The sequence below is a fragment of the Oncorhynchus gorbuscha genome, linkage group LG20 (genome assembly GCF_021184085.1).
Source record: "Oncorhynchus gorbuscha isolate QuinsamMale2020 ecotype Even-year linkage group LG20, OgorEven_v1.0, whole genome shotgun sequence".
NCBI lineage: Eukaryota > Metazoa > Chordata > Actinopteri > Salmoniformes > Salmonidae > Oncorhynchus > Oncorhynchus gorbuscha.
The window spans coordinates 4,314,998-4,335,755 of record NC_060192.1 but is presented as its reverse complement, the minus strand read 5'-3'; the positions used below and the strand labels follow the sequence as shown (position 1 = coordinate 4,335,755).

Genomic DNA, 20,758 nt, shown 5'->3' with positions numbered 1-20,758 from the left:
GAGGTGCCCAACATCCCAGAGGTGCCCAACATCCCAGAGGTGCCCAACATACCAGAGGTGCACAATATGCTACTAGTGCAACACACTAGGACAAGGGCTAACATAAGACCGCCCCTGCGGTACGGGGACTATGTCCCTTAAGAGATGAACAATAAAAGAAACGTCTTATGTTTTGGTTTTAATTAAGTGTTGATAATGAAAATAGGTATTTTCACTGTGGCATTAAAATGGAATGAAGTGCTCGAACTAATTATACATGAATAGGAAAATGTTAAGATAAATAGGCATAATGCCAACCCCGAGATGGCGCTAGTGGGGCACCTATCTAAAATATATAAACAGGTGCATTTTGAGCGTCTGATTAGGATGTCGTGACCTGTAACATGTAGTACCCAAGTAAAGGATTAGGTAGTTGTGTAAAGTACTTAAGTAAAAATATTTCAAGTACGACTTGAAAAAGTCATTTTGTTTGGTATCTGTACTTTACTAATTTAAAAAAAAAACTTTACTACATTCCTAACGAAAATAATGTACCTCTTTACTCCATACATTTTCCCTGACCCCTAAAAGTACTCGTTGCATTTTGAATGCTTTAGCAGGACAGGAAAATAGACCAATTCAAGCACTTATTAAGAGAACATCCCTGGTCATCCCTCCTGCCTCTGATCTGGAGGACTCACTACACAGAGAACATCCCTGGTCATCCCTCCTGCCTCTGATCTGGAGGACTCACTACACAGAGAACATCCCTGGTCATCCCTCCTGCCTCTGATCTGGCAGACTCACTACACAGAGAACATCCCTGGTCATCCTTACTGCCTCTGATCTGGCAGACTCACTAAACAGAGAACATCCCTGGTCATCCCTCTGCCTCTGATCTGGAGGACTCACTAAACAGAGAACATCCCTGGTCATCTCTACTGCCTCTGATCTGGAGGACTCACTAAACAGAGAACATCCCTGGTCATCCCTACTAGCCTCTGATCTGGAGGACTCACTAAACAGAGAACATCCCTGGTCATCCCTCCTGCCTCTGATCTGGCAGACTCACTACACAGAGAACATCCCTGGTCATCCCTACTAGCCTCTGATCTGGAGGACTCACTAAACAGAGAACATCCCTGGTCATCCCTACTAGTCTCTGATCTGGAGGACTCACTAAACAGAGAACATCCCTGGTCATCCCTCCTGCCTCTGATCTGGCAGACTCACTACACAGAGAACATCCCTGGTCATCCCCCCTGCCTCTGATCTGGAGGACTCACTAAACACATGCTTTGTTTGTCAATTATGTCTGAGTGTTGGAGTGCGCCCCTGGCAATCCATAATTTAATAAACAAGACAACGGTGCCGTCTGGTTTGCTTAATATAAGGAATTTGAAATGATTATACTTTTACTTTTGATAATTAAGTATATTTAAAAAAAAATACTTTTAGACGTTTACTCAAGTTGTATTTTACTGGGTGACTTTCACTTGAGTCATTTTCTGTTACTTATGTTCTATTACAGTTTTTTAACAAGCATCTGTCAATACTGAATCCACTTTTCAAAACTCGTCCCAGTCTGCATTACCAACATGCATATTGGCGAAACAATTCATCTCACATCCAAAACTCCCTCAAACCACCAAAACTCTTGATATAAGTTTCAAAATAAGCTTGTTCAACCATAACACTGACAACAATTCTCACTCAGAAAGCATGCAACACTCATAACACACTAACCGAAAAAAACACTAACTTCTCTTTGAAGTTTGAATGATTTTTCACGTAAATCAGTATTTCACTTTATTGACTGTACTAAAGTATATGTAACAGGAATGAATCAGTGTAAGGGTGGGTGAGTGATGGGTGGGGAGTCAGACGCAGAGAGCAAAAGTAAACGGGGAAAAACCACTTTCATGTCCTCTACAAAGTAACAGGTCCAAACATGGGTGAAGCCCTAAACACAGGTGCAAACAAACCCAAAACCTTAGTTACAAAACCCGGACAGCGAAAACCCAAAAGACAATGCTACACCACAAACGTAACAACAAGCCCGCACAAACACCAGCGGGCTAAACTAACTTAAATAACACCCATCCCAAAACCCCAACAAGGAACAGGTGAAAACAATTAGACAAAAACAAACGAAAAGGAAAAAGGGATCGGTGGCAGCTAGTAGACCGGCGACGACGACCGCCGAGCGCCACCCGGACAGGAAGGGGAGCCACCTTCGGTGGTATTCGTGACAATCAGGAATGCAACAATTTGCTTCAATAGCCTTTATTTGTTCTATATCTTTGCAAATAGTAATTTACTTGTGAAAAATTAAAAATCCTGATATTACAGGGCTGCAATAATAATAAACACAAAAAAACATCAACTTGTATAGTATAATCACTCATACTGTACAGTACTGTTATGCAGGTGAAGGAGGACCCAAACGCGACTTAACAGAAACAGAGTTTATTAATGCTCAAAACCGAATAACTGAAATCCTCTAGATAGTAGAGGGGAAAACAACTGGAGAAGCGGCCACAGACTGCAGGTCGCTTCGGGTAGGCGCAGGCCGTAGTCAACTGAGACACCTGCTCACACGCAGCGTCTGAAGAAGGCACAAAACACGACAGGACAGGGTGATACACAATCACGGCAAAAAACACGACAGGACAGGGCGAAACGCAATTACAGCATGGAATACAAAACAAGGAACCGATCGAACAGGAACGGATCACAAAGGAATAAATAGGGAGTCTAATCAGGGGAAAGGATCGGGAACAGGTGTGGGAAGACTAAATGATGATTAGGGGAATAGGAACAGCTGGGAGCAGGAACGGAACGACAGAGAGAAGAGAGAGCGGGAGAGTGAAAGGGGGAGGGGGAGAGAGAGGGATAGAACCAAACAAGACCAGCAGAGGGAAACGAATAGCATGGGGAGCACAGGGACAAGACATGACAATAAATGACAAACATGACAGTACCCCCCACTCACCGAGCGCCTCCTGGCGCACTCGAGGAGGAATCCTGGCGGCAACGGAGGAAATCATCGATGAGCGAACGGTCCAGCACGTCCCGAGACGGAACCCAACTCCTCTCCTCAGGACCGTAACCCTCCCAATCCACTAGGTATTGGTGACCCCGTCCCCGAGAACGCATGTCCATAATTTTATGTACCTTGTAAATAGGTGCGCTCTCGACAAGGACGGGAGGGGGGGAGGGAAGACGAACGGGGGTGCGAAGAAAGGGCTTAACACAGGAGACATGGAAGACAGGATGGACGCGACGAAGATGTCGCGGGAAGAAGCAGTCGCACAGCGACTGGATTGACGACCTGGGAGACACGGAACGGACCAATGAACCGCGGAGTCAACTTACGAGAAGCTGTCGCAAGAGGAAGGTTGCGAGTGGAAAGCCACACTCTCTGGCCGCAACAATACCTTGGACTCTTAATCCTGCGTTTATTGGCGGCTCTCACCGTCTGTGCCCTGTAACGGCAAAGTGCAGACCTCACCCTCCTCCAGGTGCGCTCACAACGTTGGACAAACGCTTGAGCGGAGGGAACGCTGGACTCGGCAAGCTGGGATGAGAACAGAGGAGGCTGGTAACCCAGACTACTCTGAAACGGAGATAACCCGGTAGCAGACGAAGGAAGCGAATTGTGAGCGTATTCTGCCCAGGGGAGCTGTTCTGCCCAAGACGCAGGGTTCCTGAAAGAAAGGCTGCGTAGTATGCGACCAATCGTCTGATTGGCCCTCTCTGCTTGACCGTTAGACTGGGGATGAAACCCGGAAGAGAGACTGACGGACGCACCAATCAAACGACAGAACTCCCTCCAAAACTGTGACGTGAATTGCGGACCTCTGTCTGAAACGGCGTCTAACGGGAGGCCATGAATTCTGAATACATTCTCAATAATGATTTGTGCCGTCTCCTTAGCGGAAGGAAGTTTAGCGAGGGGAATGAAATGTGCCGCCTTAGAGAACCTATCGACAACCGTCAGAATCACAGTCTTCCCCAGACAAAGGCAGACCGGTAATGAAGTCTAAGGCAATGTGAGACCATGGTCGAGAAGGAATGGGGAGCGGTCTGAGACGACCGGCAGGAGGAGAGTTACCCGACTTAGTCTGCGCGCAGTCCGAACAGGCAGCCACGAAACGGCGCGTGTCACGCTCCTGAGTCGGCCACCAAAAGCGCTTAGACGCAAGAGTGCCTCGAACACCGGGATGACCCGCTAACTTGGCAGAGTGAGCCCACTGAAGAACAGCCAGACGAGTGGAAACAGGAACGAAAAGGAGGTTACTAGGACAAGCGCGCGCGACGCAGTGTGCGTGAGTGCTTGCTTAACCTGTCTTTCAATTCCCCAGACTGTTAACCCGACAACACGCCCATAAGGAAGAATCCCATCGGGATCAGTAGAAGCCACAGAAGAACTAAACAGACGGGATAAGGCATCAGGCTTGGTGTTCTTGCTACCCGGACGGTAAGAAATCACAAACTCAAACGAGCAAAAACAACGCCCAACGAGCTTGACGGGCATTAAGTCGTTTGGCAGAACGGATGTACTCAAGGTTCTTATGGTCTGTCCAAACGACAAAAGGAACGGTCGCCCCCTCCAACCACTGTCGCCATTCGCCTAGGGCTAAGCGGATGGCGAGCAGTTCACGGTTACCCACATCATAGTTGCGCTCAGATGGCGACAGGCGATGAGAAAAATAAGCGCAAGGATGAACCTTATCGTCAGACTGGAAGCGCTGGGATAGAATGGCTCCCACGCCTACCTCTGAAGCGCCAACCTCGACAATGAATTGTCTAGTGACGTCAGGAGTAACGAGGATAGGAGCGGACGTAAAACGTTCTTTTAGAAGATCAAAAGCTCCCTGGGCGGAACCGGACCACTTAAAACACGTCTTGACAGAAGTAAGAGCTGTGAGAGGGGCAGCAACTTGACCGAAATTACGAATGAAACGCCGATAGAAATTAGCGAAACCTAAAAAGCGCTGCAACTCGACACGTGACCTTGGAACGGGCCAATCACTGACAGCTTGGACCTGCGGAATCCATCTGAATGCCTTCAGCGGAAATAACGGAACCGAGAAAAGTAACGGAGGAGACATGAAAAGAGCACTTCTCAGCCTTTACATAGAGACAATTCTCTAAAAGGCGCTGTAGAACACGTCGAACGTGCTGAACATGAATCTCGAGTGACGGAGAAAAATCAGGATATCGTCAAGATAGACAAAAACGAAAATGTTCAGCATGTCTCTCAGAACATCATTAACTAATGCCTGAAAAACAGCTGGCGCATTGGCGAGACCGAACGGCAGAACCCGGTACTCAAAATGCCCTAACGGAGTATTAAACGCCGTTTTCCACTCGTCCCCCTCTCTGATGCGCACGAGATGGTAAGCGTTACGAAGGTCCAACTTAGTAAAGCACCTGGCTCCCTGCAGAATCTCGAAGGCTGATGACATAAGGGGAAGCGGATAACGATTCTTAACCGTTATGTCATTCAGCCCTCGATAATCCACGCAGGGGCGCAGAGTACCGTCCTTCTTCTTAACAAAAAGAACCCCGCCCCGGCCGGAGAGGAAGAAGGCACTATGGTTAAGAGACACAGACAAATAATCCTCGAGAGCCTTACGTTCGGGAGCCGACAGAGAGTATAGTCTACCTCGAGGAGGAGTGGTCCCCGGAAGGAGATCAATACTACAATCATACGACCGGTGAGGAGGAAGGGAGTTGGCTCGGGACCGACTGAAGACCGTGCGCAGATCATGATATTCCTCCGGCACTCCTGTCAAATCGCCAGGTTCCTCCTGAGAAGTAGGGACAGAAGAAACGGGAGGGATGGCAGACATTAAACACTTCACATGACAAGAAACGTTCCAGGATAGGATAGAATTACTAGACCAATTAATAGAAGGATTATGACATACTAGCCAGGGATGACCCAAAACAACAGGTGTAAACGGTGAACGGAAAATCAAAAAAGAAATAGTCTCACTGTGGTTACCAGATACTGTGAGGGTTAAAGGTAGTGTCTCAAATCTGATACTGGGAAGATGACTACCATCTAAGGCGAACATGGGCGTAGGCTTATCTAACTCTCTGAAAGGAATGTCATGTTTCAACCCATGCTTCGTCCATGAAACAACCCTCAGCCCCAGAGTCTATCAAGGCACTACATGTAGCGCCCGAACCGGTCCAGCGTAGGTGGACCGACAAAGTAGTACAGGACTTTGATGGAGAGACTTGAGTAGTTGCGCTCACCTGTAGCCCTCCGCTTACAGATGAGCTCTGGCTTTTACTGGACATGAATTAACGAAATGTCCAGCAACTCCACAATAGAGGCACAGGCGGTTGGTGATCCTCCGTTCCCTCTCCTTATTCGAGATGCGAATCCCTCCCAGCTGCATGGGCTCAGTCTCAAAGCCAGAGGGGGAGATGGCTGCGATGCGGAGCAGGGAAACACCGTTGATGCGAGCTCTCTTCCACGAGCCCGGTGACGAAGATCTACCCGTTTCTATGCGGATGGCGAGAGCAATCAAAGAGTCCACATCTGAAGGAACCTCCCGGGAGAGAATCTCATCCTTAACCACAGCGTGGAGTCCCTCCAGAAAACGAGCGAGCAGCGCCGGCTCGTTCCACTCACTAGAGGCAGCAAGAGTGCGAAACTCAATGGAATAATCCGTTATGGACCGTTCACCTTGGCATAAGGAAGCCAGGGCCCTAGAAGCCTCCCCACCAAAAACTGAACGGTCAAAAACCCGAATCATCTCCTCTTTAAAGTTCTGGAAATCGTTAGAGCAAACAGCCCTTGCCTCCCAGATAGCTGTGCCCCATTCTCGAGCCCGGCCAGTGAGGAGTGAGATGACGTAAACAACCCGAGCTCTCTCTAGAGTATGTGTTGGGTTGGAGAGAGAACACAATCTCACACTGCGTGAGAAAGGAGCGGCACTCAGTGGGCTGCCCGGAGTAGCAAGGTGGGTTATTAACCCTAGGTTCTGGAGGCTCGGCAGGCCAGGAAGTAACAGGTGGCACGAGACGTAGACTCTGGAACTGTCCAGAGAGGTCGGAAACCTGAGCAGCCAGGTTTTCCACGGCCTGGCGAGCAGCGGACAATTCCTGCTCGTGTCTGCCGAGCATGGCTCCTTGGATCTCGACGGCAGTGTAACGAGCGTCAGAAGTCGCTGGGTCCATTCTTTGATCGGTTCCTTCTGTTATGCAGGTGAAGGAGGACCCAAACGCGACTTAACAGAAACAGAGTTTATTAATGCTCAAAACCGAATAACTGAAATCCTCTAGATAGTAGAGGGGAAAACAACTGGAGAAGCGGCCACAGACTGCAGGTCGCTTCGGGTAGGCGCAGGCCGTAGTCAACTGAGACACCTGCTCACACGCAGCGTCTGAAGAAGGCACAAAACACGACAGGACAGGGTGATACACAATCACGGCAAAAAACACGACAGGACAGGGCGAAACGCAATTACAGCATGGAATACAAAACAAGGAACCGATCGAACAGGAACGGATCACAAAGGAATAAATAGGGAGTCTAATCAGGGGAAAGGATCGGGAACAGGTGTGGGAAGACTAAATGATGATTAGGGGAATAGGAACAGCTGGGAGCAGGAACGGAACGACAGAGAGAAGAGAGAGCGGGAGAGTGAAAGGGGGAGGGGGAGAGAGAGGGATAGAACCAAACAAGACCAGCAGAGGGAAACGAATAGCATGGGGAGCACAGGGACAAGACATGACAATAAATGACAAACATGACAAGTACTGTGAGGGTTCTAGTTCTCACCAACATGTCTAGTATAATCACTCAAACTGTACAGTACTGTGAGGGTTCTAGTTCTCACCAACATGTCTAGTATAATCACTGATACTGTACAGTACTGTGAGGGTTCTAGTTCTCATCAATATGTATAGTATAATCACTGATACTGTACAGTACTGTGAGGGTTCTAGTTCTCTCTCTCCTGCATTTAGCCACAAGTTCTCATCAACATCACATCTTTTGTCGTCTCTGGCGATGCATCTTGGAAAGTATCTTCTGGAATGTCTCCACACCCAGCATTCATGTCCAGTGAGGACATCTGGTCATGTGGATGTTGGTCATAAACCTTCCACCTCCACGCAGAGAAACACTTCTCTATGGGGTTTAGGAAGGGGGGAGTGTGGAGGCAGGAATAATACTGACATCCTGGGATGTGCAGCAAATCAGTCTGACTGCAGTAGAGTGGTGGAATGCCACATTATCCCACACAACAACGAAGGTAGGGGAGTTTCTTGCCCCTCCCTCTCTCGCTTCTACGCCTGCATTGCTTGCTGTTTGGGGTTTTAGGCTGGGTTTCTGTACAGCACTTTGAGATATCAGCTGTTGTAAGAAGAGCTATATAAATCAATACATTTGATTTGATTTGATTATGCAGGTCATCCAGAAAAGAAAAGAGCCTGTCTGGTTTCTGTAACAGCAAACAATCATTGGAAAGTTGATTTGATTTATTTTAACCTTTATTTAACCAGGTAGGCAAGTTGAGAACAAGTTCTCATTTACAATTGCGACCTGGCCAATATAAAGCAAAGCAGTTCGACACATACAACAACACAGAGTTACACATGGAGTAAAACAAACATACAGTCGATAATACAGTAGAAACATAAGTCTATATACGATGTGAGCAAATGAGGTGAGATAAGGGAGGTAAAGGCAAAAAAGGCCATGGTGGCAAAGTAAATACAATATAGCAAGTACACATGGGTCGGCTTTCAGCTGAAGTCAGCTGTGTTCGGAATGATTCAATATTCGGCTGAGTTTTTCTATATTTTTCAATCTAGTTACTGCAGAAATGCACGACATTTCCCATCATTCTGTTTTGAATGTGTTTTTAACAGTTTTGGAAACAGTGTGTTAGCATTTGAAAACATGTGCTGCAAATACATTTACATTTAAGTCATTTAGCAGACGCTCTTATCATACATACTGTATATAGTTTTGCAGGTGGTGAAGTATGAATGAGAACAGAGTTCATGGATTTTGGAGAATGTGGTCATTGGATGCATTTTGTGTGAAAGCAATGAAAAATGATTCAGAGTTTGGTCCACATACACTTCTGTTTCGCTGACTGTGTAAAGAGTTTTGACAATGTGACTTCAGTTTTGACCAATGCATCTTAGCAATTGAAAAAACTGTAACATATATTTACTTTTACTCAAGCATGACAAGTACCTTTACTACCACTGGGATTATGCTTGCATTTTACCAAACTCTCTGACGTGAGTTATACACAAAAGCATAATGACACTAAGGTTGCTAATTTATGCTGAGTTTTGCCTGGAATCCACAGAGCTGGAGGTAATCTGCTGCTTTCTGTGAAGAGGGATGGTATTGTTGTTTGGCTAACAGAGGTGTGTGTGTGTGTGTGTGTGTGTGTGTGTGTGTGTGTGTGTGTGTGTGTGTGTGTGTGTGTGTGTGTGTGTGTGTGTGTGTGTGTGTGTGTGTGTGTGTGTGTGTGTGTGTGTGTGTGTGTGTGTGTGTGTGTGTGTGTGTGTGTGTGTGTTCAGCTAATGGAGGTCTTGTGGTTTCCTCTCACAGGTCTCATGATCGCACTGAGCTCCAAGTCAGAGCCATGGAACCCATGACACAGTTACATGGTGACCTGCTAGTAGAGGAGAATGCCCTCAGGCTCAGAACTTGGATCAGTTCACCCTCTCTACATGATGCCCGTTTGAAGTCCACAAAACTGACCCTAGATCAGTGTTTATGGGTAATTTAAACACAAACACGTACACACACTTGGCTGCATACCACTGTGCCATACCACTGTGATATACATATGGTTCTATGTAGAATAGAATCCGAGGGACTCATCTAGCTGAGCCATTCTGGAAATCATAGCATAGTATAGGCCATCTCATCTCAGACTGGAGGAGAGGATAAGGATAAGTATATCACTATGTGTGTGTGACAGGGAGAGCAGCCCAGCCCTAGCGAGCATGGATTGTCACATGACTGTGACTTATAATTAAAACTCTCCTTTGAGTCAGCTCATGTGTTCTTACCAATATGACTGGTAGAGTGAGGGAGGGACAGAGGGGGGGGGGGGGGGGCGACAAGAAGATGAATGAAGTTGGGGCTTTGGGGATGTCATTGACGGTTAGAGGGAGGGCTTTAAGAATTGAGCAAGGGATGTTGTCGTTGGGTAGGCTATTTGTGTGTGTGTGTGTGTGTGTGTGTGTGTGTGTGTGTGTGTGTGTGTGTGTGTGTGTGTGTGTGTGTGTGTGTGTGTGTGTGTGTGTGTGTGTGTGTGTGTGTGTGTGTGTGTGTGTGTGTGTGTGTGTGTGCGCGCGCTTCTACATCTGCATTGCTTGCTGTTTGGGGTTTTAGGCTGGGTTTCTGCATAAGCACTTTGTGACATCGGCTGATGTAATAAAATCTTTATAAATACATGTGACTGGTTGATTGATTACTAGGCCCACATAAATCACTACTTTCCCACTTACATGACAACACAGGTATTATACAGGTAGGTGAAGGTTTCCTCAGTGTGTCTGTTCTAATGGGTTGTTACTGAAACACATACACACTCATCTACTGGCATCAACAAATAGTGGTGTACTGTTCCCTTCATACTGGGTCATACTGATCTCAAGTGACATTTTAATTGACAAAACCTGTTTGTTCATTGAGATTGTCGTAAATAGCTAACTAGAGCTTGACCCTTGACCAGGTGACCCTCTGGGATAGTCCCTCCCACCTGTGCCATGAAAATCCAGACCTCTTGGCAGATATGTTTGTTTGTCTGCCCTATAATAGACACATAAAGATCAAAGGAATATAGCATGTGAATGAGAAATAATGCACATGTAGTCATTGACATGATATGCCATGCTATTTAGGCCATATCTATTGATCTCTGCAGCTGTACATAGCCCATTGAGTGGCTGCTGCCAACATACTGACTCAACTCCAGCCACTTTAATAATGGAAAAATTCATGTAATAAATGTTTCACTAGCCACTTTAAACAATGCCACTATATAATGTTTGCATACCCTACATTACTCATCTCATATGTATATACTGTACTCTATACCATCTACTGCATCTTGTTTACATACCCTACATTACTCATCTCATATGTATATACTGTACTCTATACCATCCACTGCATCTTGCCGTTCAGCCATTGCTCATCCATATATTGTTATGTACATATTCATTCCTTTACACTTGTGTGTATAAGGTAGTTGTTGTGAAATTGTTAGGTTATATTACTTGTTATATATTACTGCACGGTCAGAACTAGAAGCACAAGCATTTCGCGAAACTCGCATTAACATCTGCTAACCATGTGTATGTGATTTGATTTGTAAATCGCCCTTCCAACTACCTGCCTCATCCCCATATTGTTTTTATTTACTTTGTTGCTCTTTTGCAAACCAGTATTTCTACTTGCACATCATCATCTGCACATCTATCACTGTATCACTGTTAATTAGCTAAATTGTAATTACTTCGCTACTATGGCCTATTTATTGCCTTACCTCCTTGCTCTATTTGCACACACTATATGTAGATTTTCCTATAGTGTTATTGACTGTACTTTTGTTTATCCCATGTGTAACTCTGTGTTGTTTTTTTGTCGCACTGCTTTTGCTTTATCGTGGCCAGGTTGCAGTTGTAAATGAGAACTTGTTCTCAACTGGCCTACCTGGTTAAGTAAATGTGAATAAATAAAACAAATAATAATAATAATAATAATAATAATTACTGTATGCAGTACACGAAGGAGGGGCTTGCTTTATTTTTCGGGAATAGTTTAAGTGACGTCACCCCCAGCAGCCAGCGCCCCTTCCACCCAAGCCCTAACATGCTCTCCAGGCGTGTACATGGTGCTGCCGCAATAGAAATACACATCTACTGGTAATAGAGCGTTTTTTTTGGTCGTCGTAGTAAAGTAGGGATTACATTACCAAATCAGTTCGAAGGTCCGACATTCTTTATTTAAACGAGCTCCTCGTGTTTTGAGTATTTCAAACGGGTCCCGCTAGAAGGAGCAACATAAAAGGGGCGGGTGCGATTCATTACTGGCTCCAGTCCGGTGCAACACCTCAGCTAATCTGACGTTACAGTCTGGTGAGACATACTGTCACTGAGCCTGCCAGGTGAACAGCTCATGTGGACGAACACTAGCGATTAAATCATTATTTACGGTATTTTTTATAGCTATATGTGTCTTTCCTAACACCGAGGTGTCACGCGGGTGATATTGCGCTGTCAATTATTTGACTTTCTTTAAAAAAAAATATATATATATATATATATATATCTGTATTTATTCCATTGGCTTGTTGGATAACATTAGCTTGTTAGCAAGATAGCTAGTTGAACAACCATGTCGGATAACCAGAGCTGGAATTCTTCGGGTTCCGATGAAGACGTGGAGACGTCGGAGTCGGGAGTCGGGCAGCCAGTTGTTGGTGTCGCGGAGCTCGGTGGAATCATCAGCAAGGTAACTTTAACGTCTAGGCTGGTTTTAGGCTCACTTCCCCCTTTCCATAACATACACAGATTAAACAGGTTGATGATTTTTTTGAGGGTACTTAGCCCACATCCGTACTGGCGAGGCAGTGTTGGTTTCCCCCTCTGCTCGCACAGAGCCAACTGAAAGGCGTCACATTTTAAATGTTTTCAATAGCTAACTAAGCCTTATAGAATCAGGTATTGCCTGATTTGATCTAATTGAAAACTGTGTGTGTGGGGTTGTCATTCTAAAGAGATTGTATGCCTGACCTGCTAACCCGAGCATGTTGAGAGCAGACTCATGTAATTAATACAACGGGTTTGGTATCTCTAACCCTGACAATCTGACTGGTAAACTCATGGGCACACTTGCAATGGCTGCCTGGTATTTCCATGGTAATGTAGAATGTTCATCTAAATTATGCCAACTAATGTGGCTCAATGTATACTGAACCAAAATATAAACGTTGCATGTAAAGTGTTGGTCCCATGTTTCATGAGCTGAAATAAAAGATCCCAGAAATGTTCCACAAGCACAACAAGCTTATTCCTCTGAGCTTTCTCTTTCTCTCATTTCTCCTTTGCCAAGATAATCCATTCACCTGACAGGTGTGGTATGGCAATAAGCTGATTTAATGTCATGGTCAATACACAGGTGCACCTTGTGCTGGGGACAATAAAAGGCCACTCTAAAATGTACAGTTTTGTCACAACACAATGCCACAAGATGTCTCATGTTTTCAGGGAGTGTACAATTGGTATGCTGACTCCAGGAATGTCCATAAGATCTGTTGCCAGAGAATTGAATGTTAATTTCTCAACCATAAGCTGCCTCCAATGTCGTTTTAGAGTATTTGGCAGTACGTCCAACCGGCCTCACAACTACAGACCATGTATAACGTAGCCAGCCCAAGACCTCCACATCCGGCTTCACCTGCGGGATCGTCTGAGAACAGCCACCCAGACAGCTAATATATCTGTGGATTTGCACAAACACAGAATTAATGCACAAACTGTCAGACGCAGTCTCAGGGAAGTTCATCTGGTTCTCGTCGTCCTCACCAGGGTCTTGACCTGACTGCAGTTCGGTGTCGTAACTGACTTCAGAGGGTAAATGCTCTAACTGACTTCAGAGGGTAAATGCTCACCTTCGATGGCCGCTGGAGAAGTGTGCTCTTCACTGATGAATCCCAGTTTCAACTGTACCAGTGTGCACCATGCTGGGGTTATGGTATGGACAAGCATAAGCTACGCACAAGGAAAACAATTGCATTTTATCGATGGCAATTTGAATGCACAGAGATACTGTGACGAGATCCTGAGGCCCATTAATCCGCTACCATCACCTCATGTTTCAGCGTGATAATGCACGGCCCATGTCGCAAGGATCTGTACACAATTCCTGGAAGCTGAAAATCGCCACGGTTCTTCCATAGCCTGCATACTCACCAGACATGTCACCCATGGAGCATGTTTGGGATGCTCTGGATCAACATGTACGACAGCGTGTTCCAGTTCCCGCCAATATCCAGTATCCATTGAAGAGGAGAGGGACAACATTCCGCAGGCCACAATCAACAGTCTGATCAACTCTATGCGAAGGCAATGTGTCCCACAGTATGAGGCAAATGGTGGTCACTAGATACTGACTGGTTTAATGATCGAGTTGAAAGATGACAATGGGATTCTAATACACCATAACTCTGCAAAACTGGGACCAGCGTTGCTAGTAGTTATCAATAAAGGTCTAATAAATGTGTATTTTCTAACGCTGCAAAATGGAATTATTACTTTGTCTTAACCCGTATATTTTAGACCTAGCCTAGTATGGGTGCACATAACAATGGCTGTCAGTCTTCCCATTATGCCATCATTGAGTTGAATGGGGATAACCATTCTATTTCTATGGCTTGGGAGATTATTGCACATCGTCATTCTAAACTCACTTGCACGGTCATAGTGAGCCCCTTACACATGATACATGAGTTTTATAATATTATTATTATTATTTATTAGATGGATGAACATTACATTCATTATATTCTCTTGTTTTTATACAGCTGTGTGTGTGTGTGAGAGAGAAAGAGATTGTGTGAGTGCTTGCCACAGATTGTAACCTCAGATTGTTGCCACAGTAGAAGATTGTATCAAAACATTTAGTCAAGAATCGGATATGAATGTGGATGTTATAGACTTAGCCAATGAGCTCAAAGCACAGTAAGTTTATGGTTTGTGTGTTCCACTGGTGATCCTAATCACGACTCTCCCTTCCTAGTGTTTCATCACCTACTACCCGTTGTGTGATTTGAAATGGTTGTTTTCATCCAATTCAAATGTCTCATTTAATGGGGGGGGTTTCTCATATTGCTTGAATTGTCAGTGTTTCTGTTGTAGCCAACTAATGTGTCCCAGACTATCGTGCGCATCCTCATAACATTATCACTTTGTAAATTCCTCCCTCATAGTGAGGCAACTTTTTTTTTGAAATTGTACGTTCTCTCCCTTCAGTGGACTAACTACATCCACGGCTGGCAGGATCGCTGGGTGGTCCTGAAGAACAACACTCTGAGCTACTACAAGTCTCAGGACGAGAGAGAGTTCGGCTGCAGAGGGTCCCTGTGTCTCAGCAAGGCTGTCATCACTGTGAGTATGCTACCCTGTTCTATAGACCAGTGGTTCCCAACCTGAGGCGGGCCCCCTAGCAGGGTTCTACCCTGACCTTTAAAAAAAATAAAAATACTACAAGGCGCACGTGTGCGTTTAAGTTGAAAAATGTAGGCGCGCGTAAAGAAATTTAGGAGCACAACGAAAAATATTTGAGGTAATAATTGGTTGCGCCTAAATGAGAATTCCAGGTCACACAGCAAAATATTTAGGCGCATATGCTAATAAAATGGTCGTACTGTGTGGGGGGGGTAGGCGGGGGGGAAATGGTAGTGCATCAGCAGCTTTCCTCTTGTCATGTCCGTCATTGCAGACCTTAGAGAGCTTAGAGAGCTATTTATAACTTGTAACAATGTCAGCCAATGTTTTTAACCTAGGATTTTTTGAGTCACATGAACACACCCAAGAAATTCCAAAATGTTTGAAATTAGCTTTGTTGGCCGGTGGGATGTTCCCCAATGATGGAGGGGGGGTCTGGCTCAGTCAGATGCTTGTATGCTCAGTCAGATTATATGCAACGCAGGACACGCTAGATAATATCTAGTAATATCATCAACCATGTGTAGTTAACTCGTGATTATGATTGATTGTTTTTTAAGTTTAATGCTAGCTAACAACTTACCTTGGCTTACTGCATTTGCGTAACAGGCAGTCTCCTTGTGGAGTGCAACGAGAGAGAGGCAGGTCGTTAATTGCATTGGACTAGTTAACTGTAAGGTTGCAAGATTGGATCCCCCGAGCTGACAAGGTGAAAATCTGTCGTTCTGCCCCTGAACAGGCAGTTAACCCACCGTTCCTAGGCCGTTATTGAAAATAAAAATGTGTTCTTAATTGACTTGCCTTGTTAAATAAAGGTGTACATATTAAACGGCAAATCGGCGCCCAAAAATACAGATTTCCGATTGTTATGCAAACTTGAAATCGGCCCTAATTAATCGGCCATTCCGATTAATCGGTCGACCTCTAGTAGAGATGGAGCCAGCCAAGCAAAGATTAGGGGCACAGTGGTATCTCCTGACTCAAGCTGCCTGCCAAGTCGACACACACACAGCAGGGCACAGCAGCGTGTGGAAGTGCGTTTGGATCAGAGAATGACATGACATGTCTGGCGCTGTGCCAAGATCACAATTCAGCACATACTTCTGAGCTCTTGTTTATTTCTGACTCCAGTTGAATTAGTGGGTATGTGAATGATCTGGAAGTGGTATTTTATGGACAGCGTAACAAGCTAGTGAGGGATCAGCTATTGACAACGACATACATTTTACACGCACTCTGAGATGTGCATTGGATCCAAAATGTGCCCTCTTAATCAACTGAGGAAAAACTAGCTACCAAAAGCATCTTATGGCTCAAGTTCATCGTTAGAATCATATGGTTCTAAAGATTAACTTCAACTTAAGATGCCCTTGGGGAACTGGGCCCAGAGCTAAAGCTGAGTGTATGACTGAGCAGAAGAAACTGTTTTCATTTAAAAACAAAAACAACACAACTCCTGATTGCGACTTAGTGCTGGAGGGTTAGTAGCTCATCAGGTGACTGCTGGTTTCAACACACCACTCTGAGCTGGGATAAACTTAAGCCCTACTGAGACCTACTCAGATCCTTTCACAATGCGTCCTTCCTCCCTTCCTCCCTTCCTTGAACTAATCACTGATCTAAGGCCTAGATTCAATCAGATCGAGCGTTACCCGGCGATAGCCAACACAAGCATAGCTGATGTTTTGGCAGTGTTGGTGGTTTAACTGTGTTGGCGCTGTCAAATTGATGAGCAGCTGCTCTTGTGGTTGTCATGAAGCTGCACCCGTCCCACTCGCCTCAGAAGTTAAGAATGAGAAAGTGACAACTATAGGCCTATAGAAATAATGATGCGAAAATGGAGAATCGTTAAGCGAAATAATTAGGATTTCTATCAGCCTAATTGAGGTGTAGATTACATCTCACATTTCCGTGTTCGGACCTCGAAAACGAGGGGAAATGGGATTTCTCTTAATGCAACCCCGTGCAGCCAATGGCAATGTCCATTTTAGGTATAACACCGGGAGCCACTTGTGGATTTGACAGCTCTAACGCAGTTCCGACACCGCCAAAACAACCACTCTGCGGGTGTCGTCTCGTGTAGATCTAGCCCTAACACTATTTGATCAAGGCAAGGGGGAGAACTTATCATAGCTTTTACCAATCTAGTCATGTCATCCACTGACCATAGCAGGATGATGACACGAATGGGGAAAAAAAAGAGAATGGGTTCAAAGGTCAGGTTGTCATGGTAACCGATGACCGTTGAAGACTGATTCCTCAGGGCTTTGAACCCTGTGAACTGTCACTGTCCTGTAACTGGCAGCTCAGTGGTTTGCCAAGCACATTATCATATCCCACCACCGTGTGTACACACACACACACACACACACACAGCAGGATGAATGAGTGACTGTTCCCGGACTGGTCAGAGTGGTCAATCCATTCAATCTGTATTTATTCAGCTTCATCCATTCTCTACCACTGTAAATATTAACTTTCACTGTGTGTGTAATTTAGTCTATGTTCCAGACCTGGGGAGCAAACTTTCCATAACGGAAGCTTCCACTTGATCATAAGAAATCAACAATGGAAACAAACAAAACTAAAATGTTAGTGTGTGAGAGAGACACTCGTCAGTAGGGCTGTCCCTGACAAAAAAAATGTTTAACCTTATTTTCCCATATAGACACACACCCAATGTGTTTAAATAAAATCAACTACATTTAAAAAAAAAACATATTTATTTTACTAGGCAAGTCAGTTAAGAACAAATTATTTTTTTCAATGACGACCTAGGAACAGTGGGTTAACTGCCTGTTCAGGGGCAGTACGACAGATTTGTACCTTGTCGGCTCGGGGATTTGAACTTGCAACCTTTCGGTTACTAGTCCAACGCTTTAACCACTAGGCTACACTGCCAGTATGCACTGAGCTTGTCTGATGCTTTAAGCATACTGATGTATTAACTAACTAAGATGCACAAATGACTCAAGAACCAGCCCGATAGTCACACTGTTACATTTTTTTTTTACAGCGTGTGCCTGTGTGGCTGGCGCACGTTGTCTCGCTCTCCTCCCTAATGCATTGAAAAAGCACCACAGCAAGTGTTTGTGCTGAAGCTCAACATTTCAGCCATTTAATTTCTTACTTGTTTCTGACTGAAAGGTTATGTTACCAAAATCCGTCATTTGTTTAGGAAAACCATTCCCTCAACCCTTGCTCTCTTCATGTGATATGTATGCATTGCATGCATGTGACCAATAGGCTATAGGTCAAGGCCCTATCATAATCACATCAATAAATTGGTTATAACCAAACTCCGAATACAGTAACAAGTGACAGCAAAATGGATGTAGAGGTCGTGAAAAAGAAACTCAAAGCGGGCAAATGTTTACTGGTTGCTCAGGAGGGAAAGGGGACGTCAGATGTGTGAAAGAGCCAACACAGCGGAAAGTACTGACGGAAAGTTAAAAAAGTTCCATTACAGTCCGTAAAAACATGTCAAATGAAGTATTGAATCAATCTTTAGGATGTTTTTAACATAATTCTTCAATGTTCCAACCGGAGTATTCCTGTGTCTTCAGAAGTGCAATGGAACAGAACTCGCTCTCACGTGACCGTGCATGTTCAGGTCATGATACACCTTACTCATTCCTCTCCCCTTTGGCCCCACCTCACAGTAGAGGCATCAGACAAGGTTCTAGCGACTGTTGACATCTAGTGGAAGCCTTAGGTAGTGCAACATGACCAATATCCCACTGTCTTCAATAGGAGCTGAGTTAAATCAACCAACCTCAGATTTCCCACTTCCTGGTTGGATTTTTTTCTCACATTTTTGCCTGCCTGATGAGTTTTGTAATACTCACAGACATCATTCAAACATTTTTAGAAACTTCAGTGTTTTTCTATCCAAATCCACTAATAATATGCATATTCTAGCTTTTATGGCTTTGTAGCAGGCCATTTACTCTGGGCATGCTTTTCATCCGGACGTGAAAATACTGCCCCCTACCCCAAAGAAGTTAATCCACAGATAAAACAGTAAACCAAGTTTGTTTTCTGGTAATCTCTCCTCCTTCAGGCTTCTTCTTCTTTGGACTTTATATGGGGGTTGGCCACCAACTTTAAGATGCATTACCACCACCAACTGGACTGGAGTGTGGACCTCAGTTCATCTTTCAATCCCCCACGTGGGTATATGCTCCTAAAAACCTATGGGAGAAGCGGGACTTTCAGAGCCTCAAGCTTCACAAATAGAAACCAGTTCTATTTTAGCGCCTGGCTACACGGACGCTTGCGAGCATTGTGGGTGCAATGAACCAGTCGACCAAATGGGTTCAGCCCTACTCTCCAGCTAGGCAGTGGAGGACGGTTGGCAGTCAGGACAATTGGGTTCCCAGTTATTGTGACCAGGATCTAATACCATCTACTGCTCTCAGCTCTATTCAATTGAACTGATTCCATTTAGTCTGGAATACGCCGGCTTTTTCTCACTGGGTCTCCCTCTACCTCTATATATGTCCCTTTCTATATACGTCTCTCCTTTATGTGTATATAATATCTGCCCTTGCTACTCTGCATGTGGCTCTGGCGTACTCCCCTTGCCTTGAAATCACCGAGTGACTCCCAAAGAAGGTTCACACTCCCCTGTTACACAAAGTGTGTCTGTGTCTGTCACGCTCACTGAAGTGGAAGATGTCTGCTGCTTTGCCTGAGGCTGGTTCGGCAGGCAAAATATATATATATATACACACACACACACACACACACACACACACATTGTCATTCTCCAGTGCTCAGTGATTGTCACTTGTGAGGTTAGGATATGCAGAAATGTGGCTTTACTTCCCCGTCAGTGTTAATAGACATGTTATCATGTCACAGAAAGACACCGAGGTAGGTAGATGTGTGTGTGAGAGAGAGGTCACAGGCTTCCGCTTCAGATGAAATCGCATCGTGCAGTGTTTGTCCGTTCCCCGAGGGAAGCAGAGAAAACAAAGATGAAAGAAACAACCCCAGGGAAAGAGGGAGAAACTCATAGAGGGGGCTGACAATGGGTCTGTCTGCTGTCTCCGTTGCTGCTCTGCACCGATTCAATGAGCCGTGTTGGCCTAGCTTTTTTTTATCCCCCCTCTCTGTGTGTGTGTGTGTGTGTGTGTGTGTGGTAAATCAGAGATTTGAGCCAGTATATCGGTTGAGTGGTCAAGCAGCACAGATCCTTGTGGATCTGCAGCATGGGCAGTTGTCTAATTCTCACTCTCGTCCTTTGCTCTCTCTCACTCATTATTTTCCCTCCCGTTCTCTCTCTCCTATATTCCTCTCTCATTCAGTGGGGTTTTGACGTTCAGTTGAATGCTATTAAAACGTGACTGCTCGTTGTCAGGCCACTGCTGAAGGTGTCTGCATGCATCATGGCATTTCTTCTTGAGGCCGGCTGAAGTCGGTAGCCGAACTCTACGCCCATTCGTCTGTGATTGGTCAACATTAAGGATTTTTCAGTAAAGTCTTTATCGTTCATTTTCGTGCACATTTTTTCTTTCATTTAGAAATACTACACCAAACA

At 45.0% G+C, this 20,758-nt stretch overlaps 1 protein-coding gene across 2 annotated transcripts in view; it reads left to right on the top strand.

Moving 5' to 3' along the window:
* Positions 1-11,841: 11,841 nt before the first annotated feature.
* The window catches only part of LOC124007109 (ceramide transfer protein-like), a 35,457-nt gene continuing 26,540 nt past the window's right edge, over positions 11,842-20,758 (top strand). For both annotated transcript variants that reach the window (XM_046317422.1, XM_046317421.1), the window contains exons 1-2: positions 11,842-12,499; positions 15,019-15,153. In XM_046317422.1, the coding sequence (XP_046173378.1) occupies positions 12,383-12,499; positions 15,019-15,153 (252 nt within the window). In that variant the 5' untranslated portion in view covers positions 11,842-12,382. The remainder of the gene's footprint in view (positions 12,500-15,018; positions 15,154-20,758) is intronic.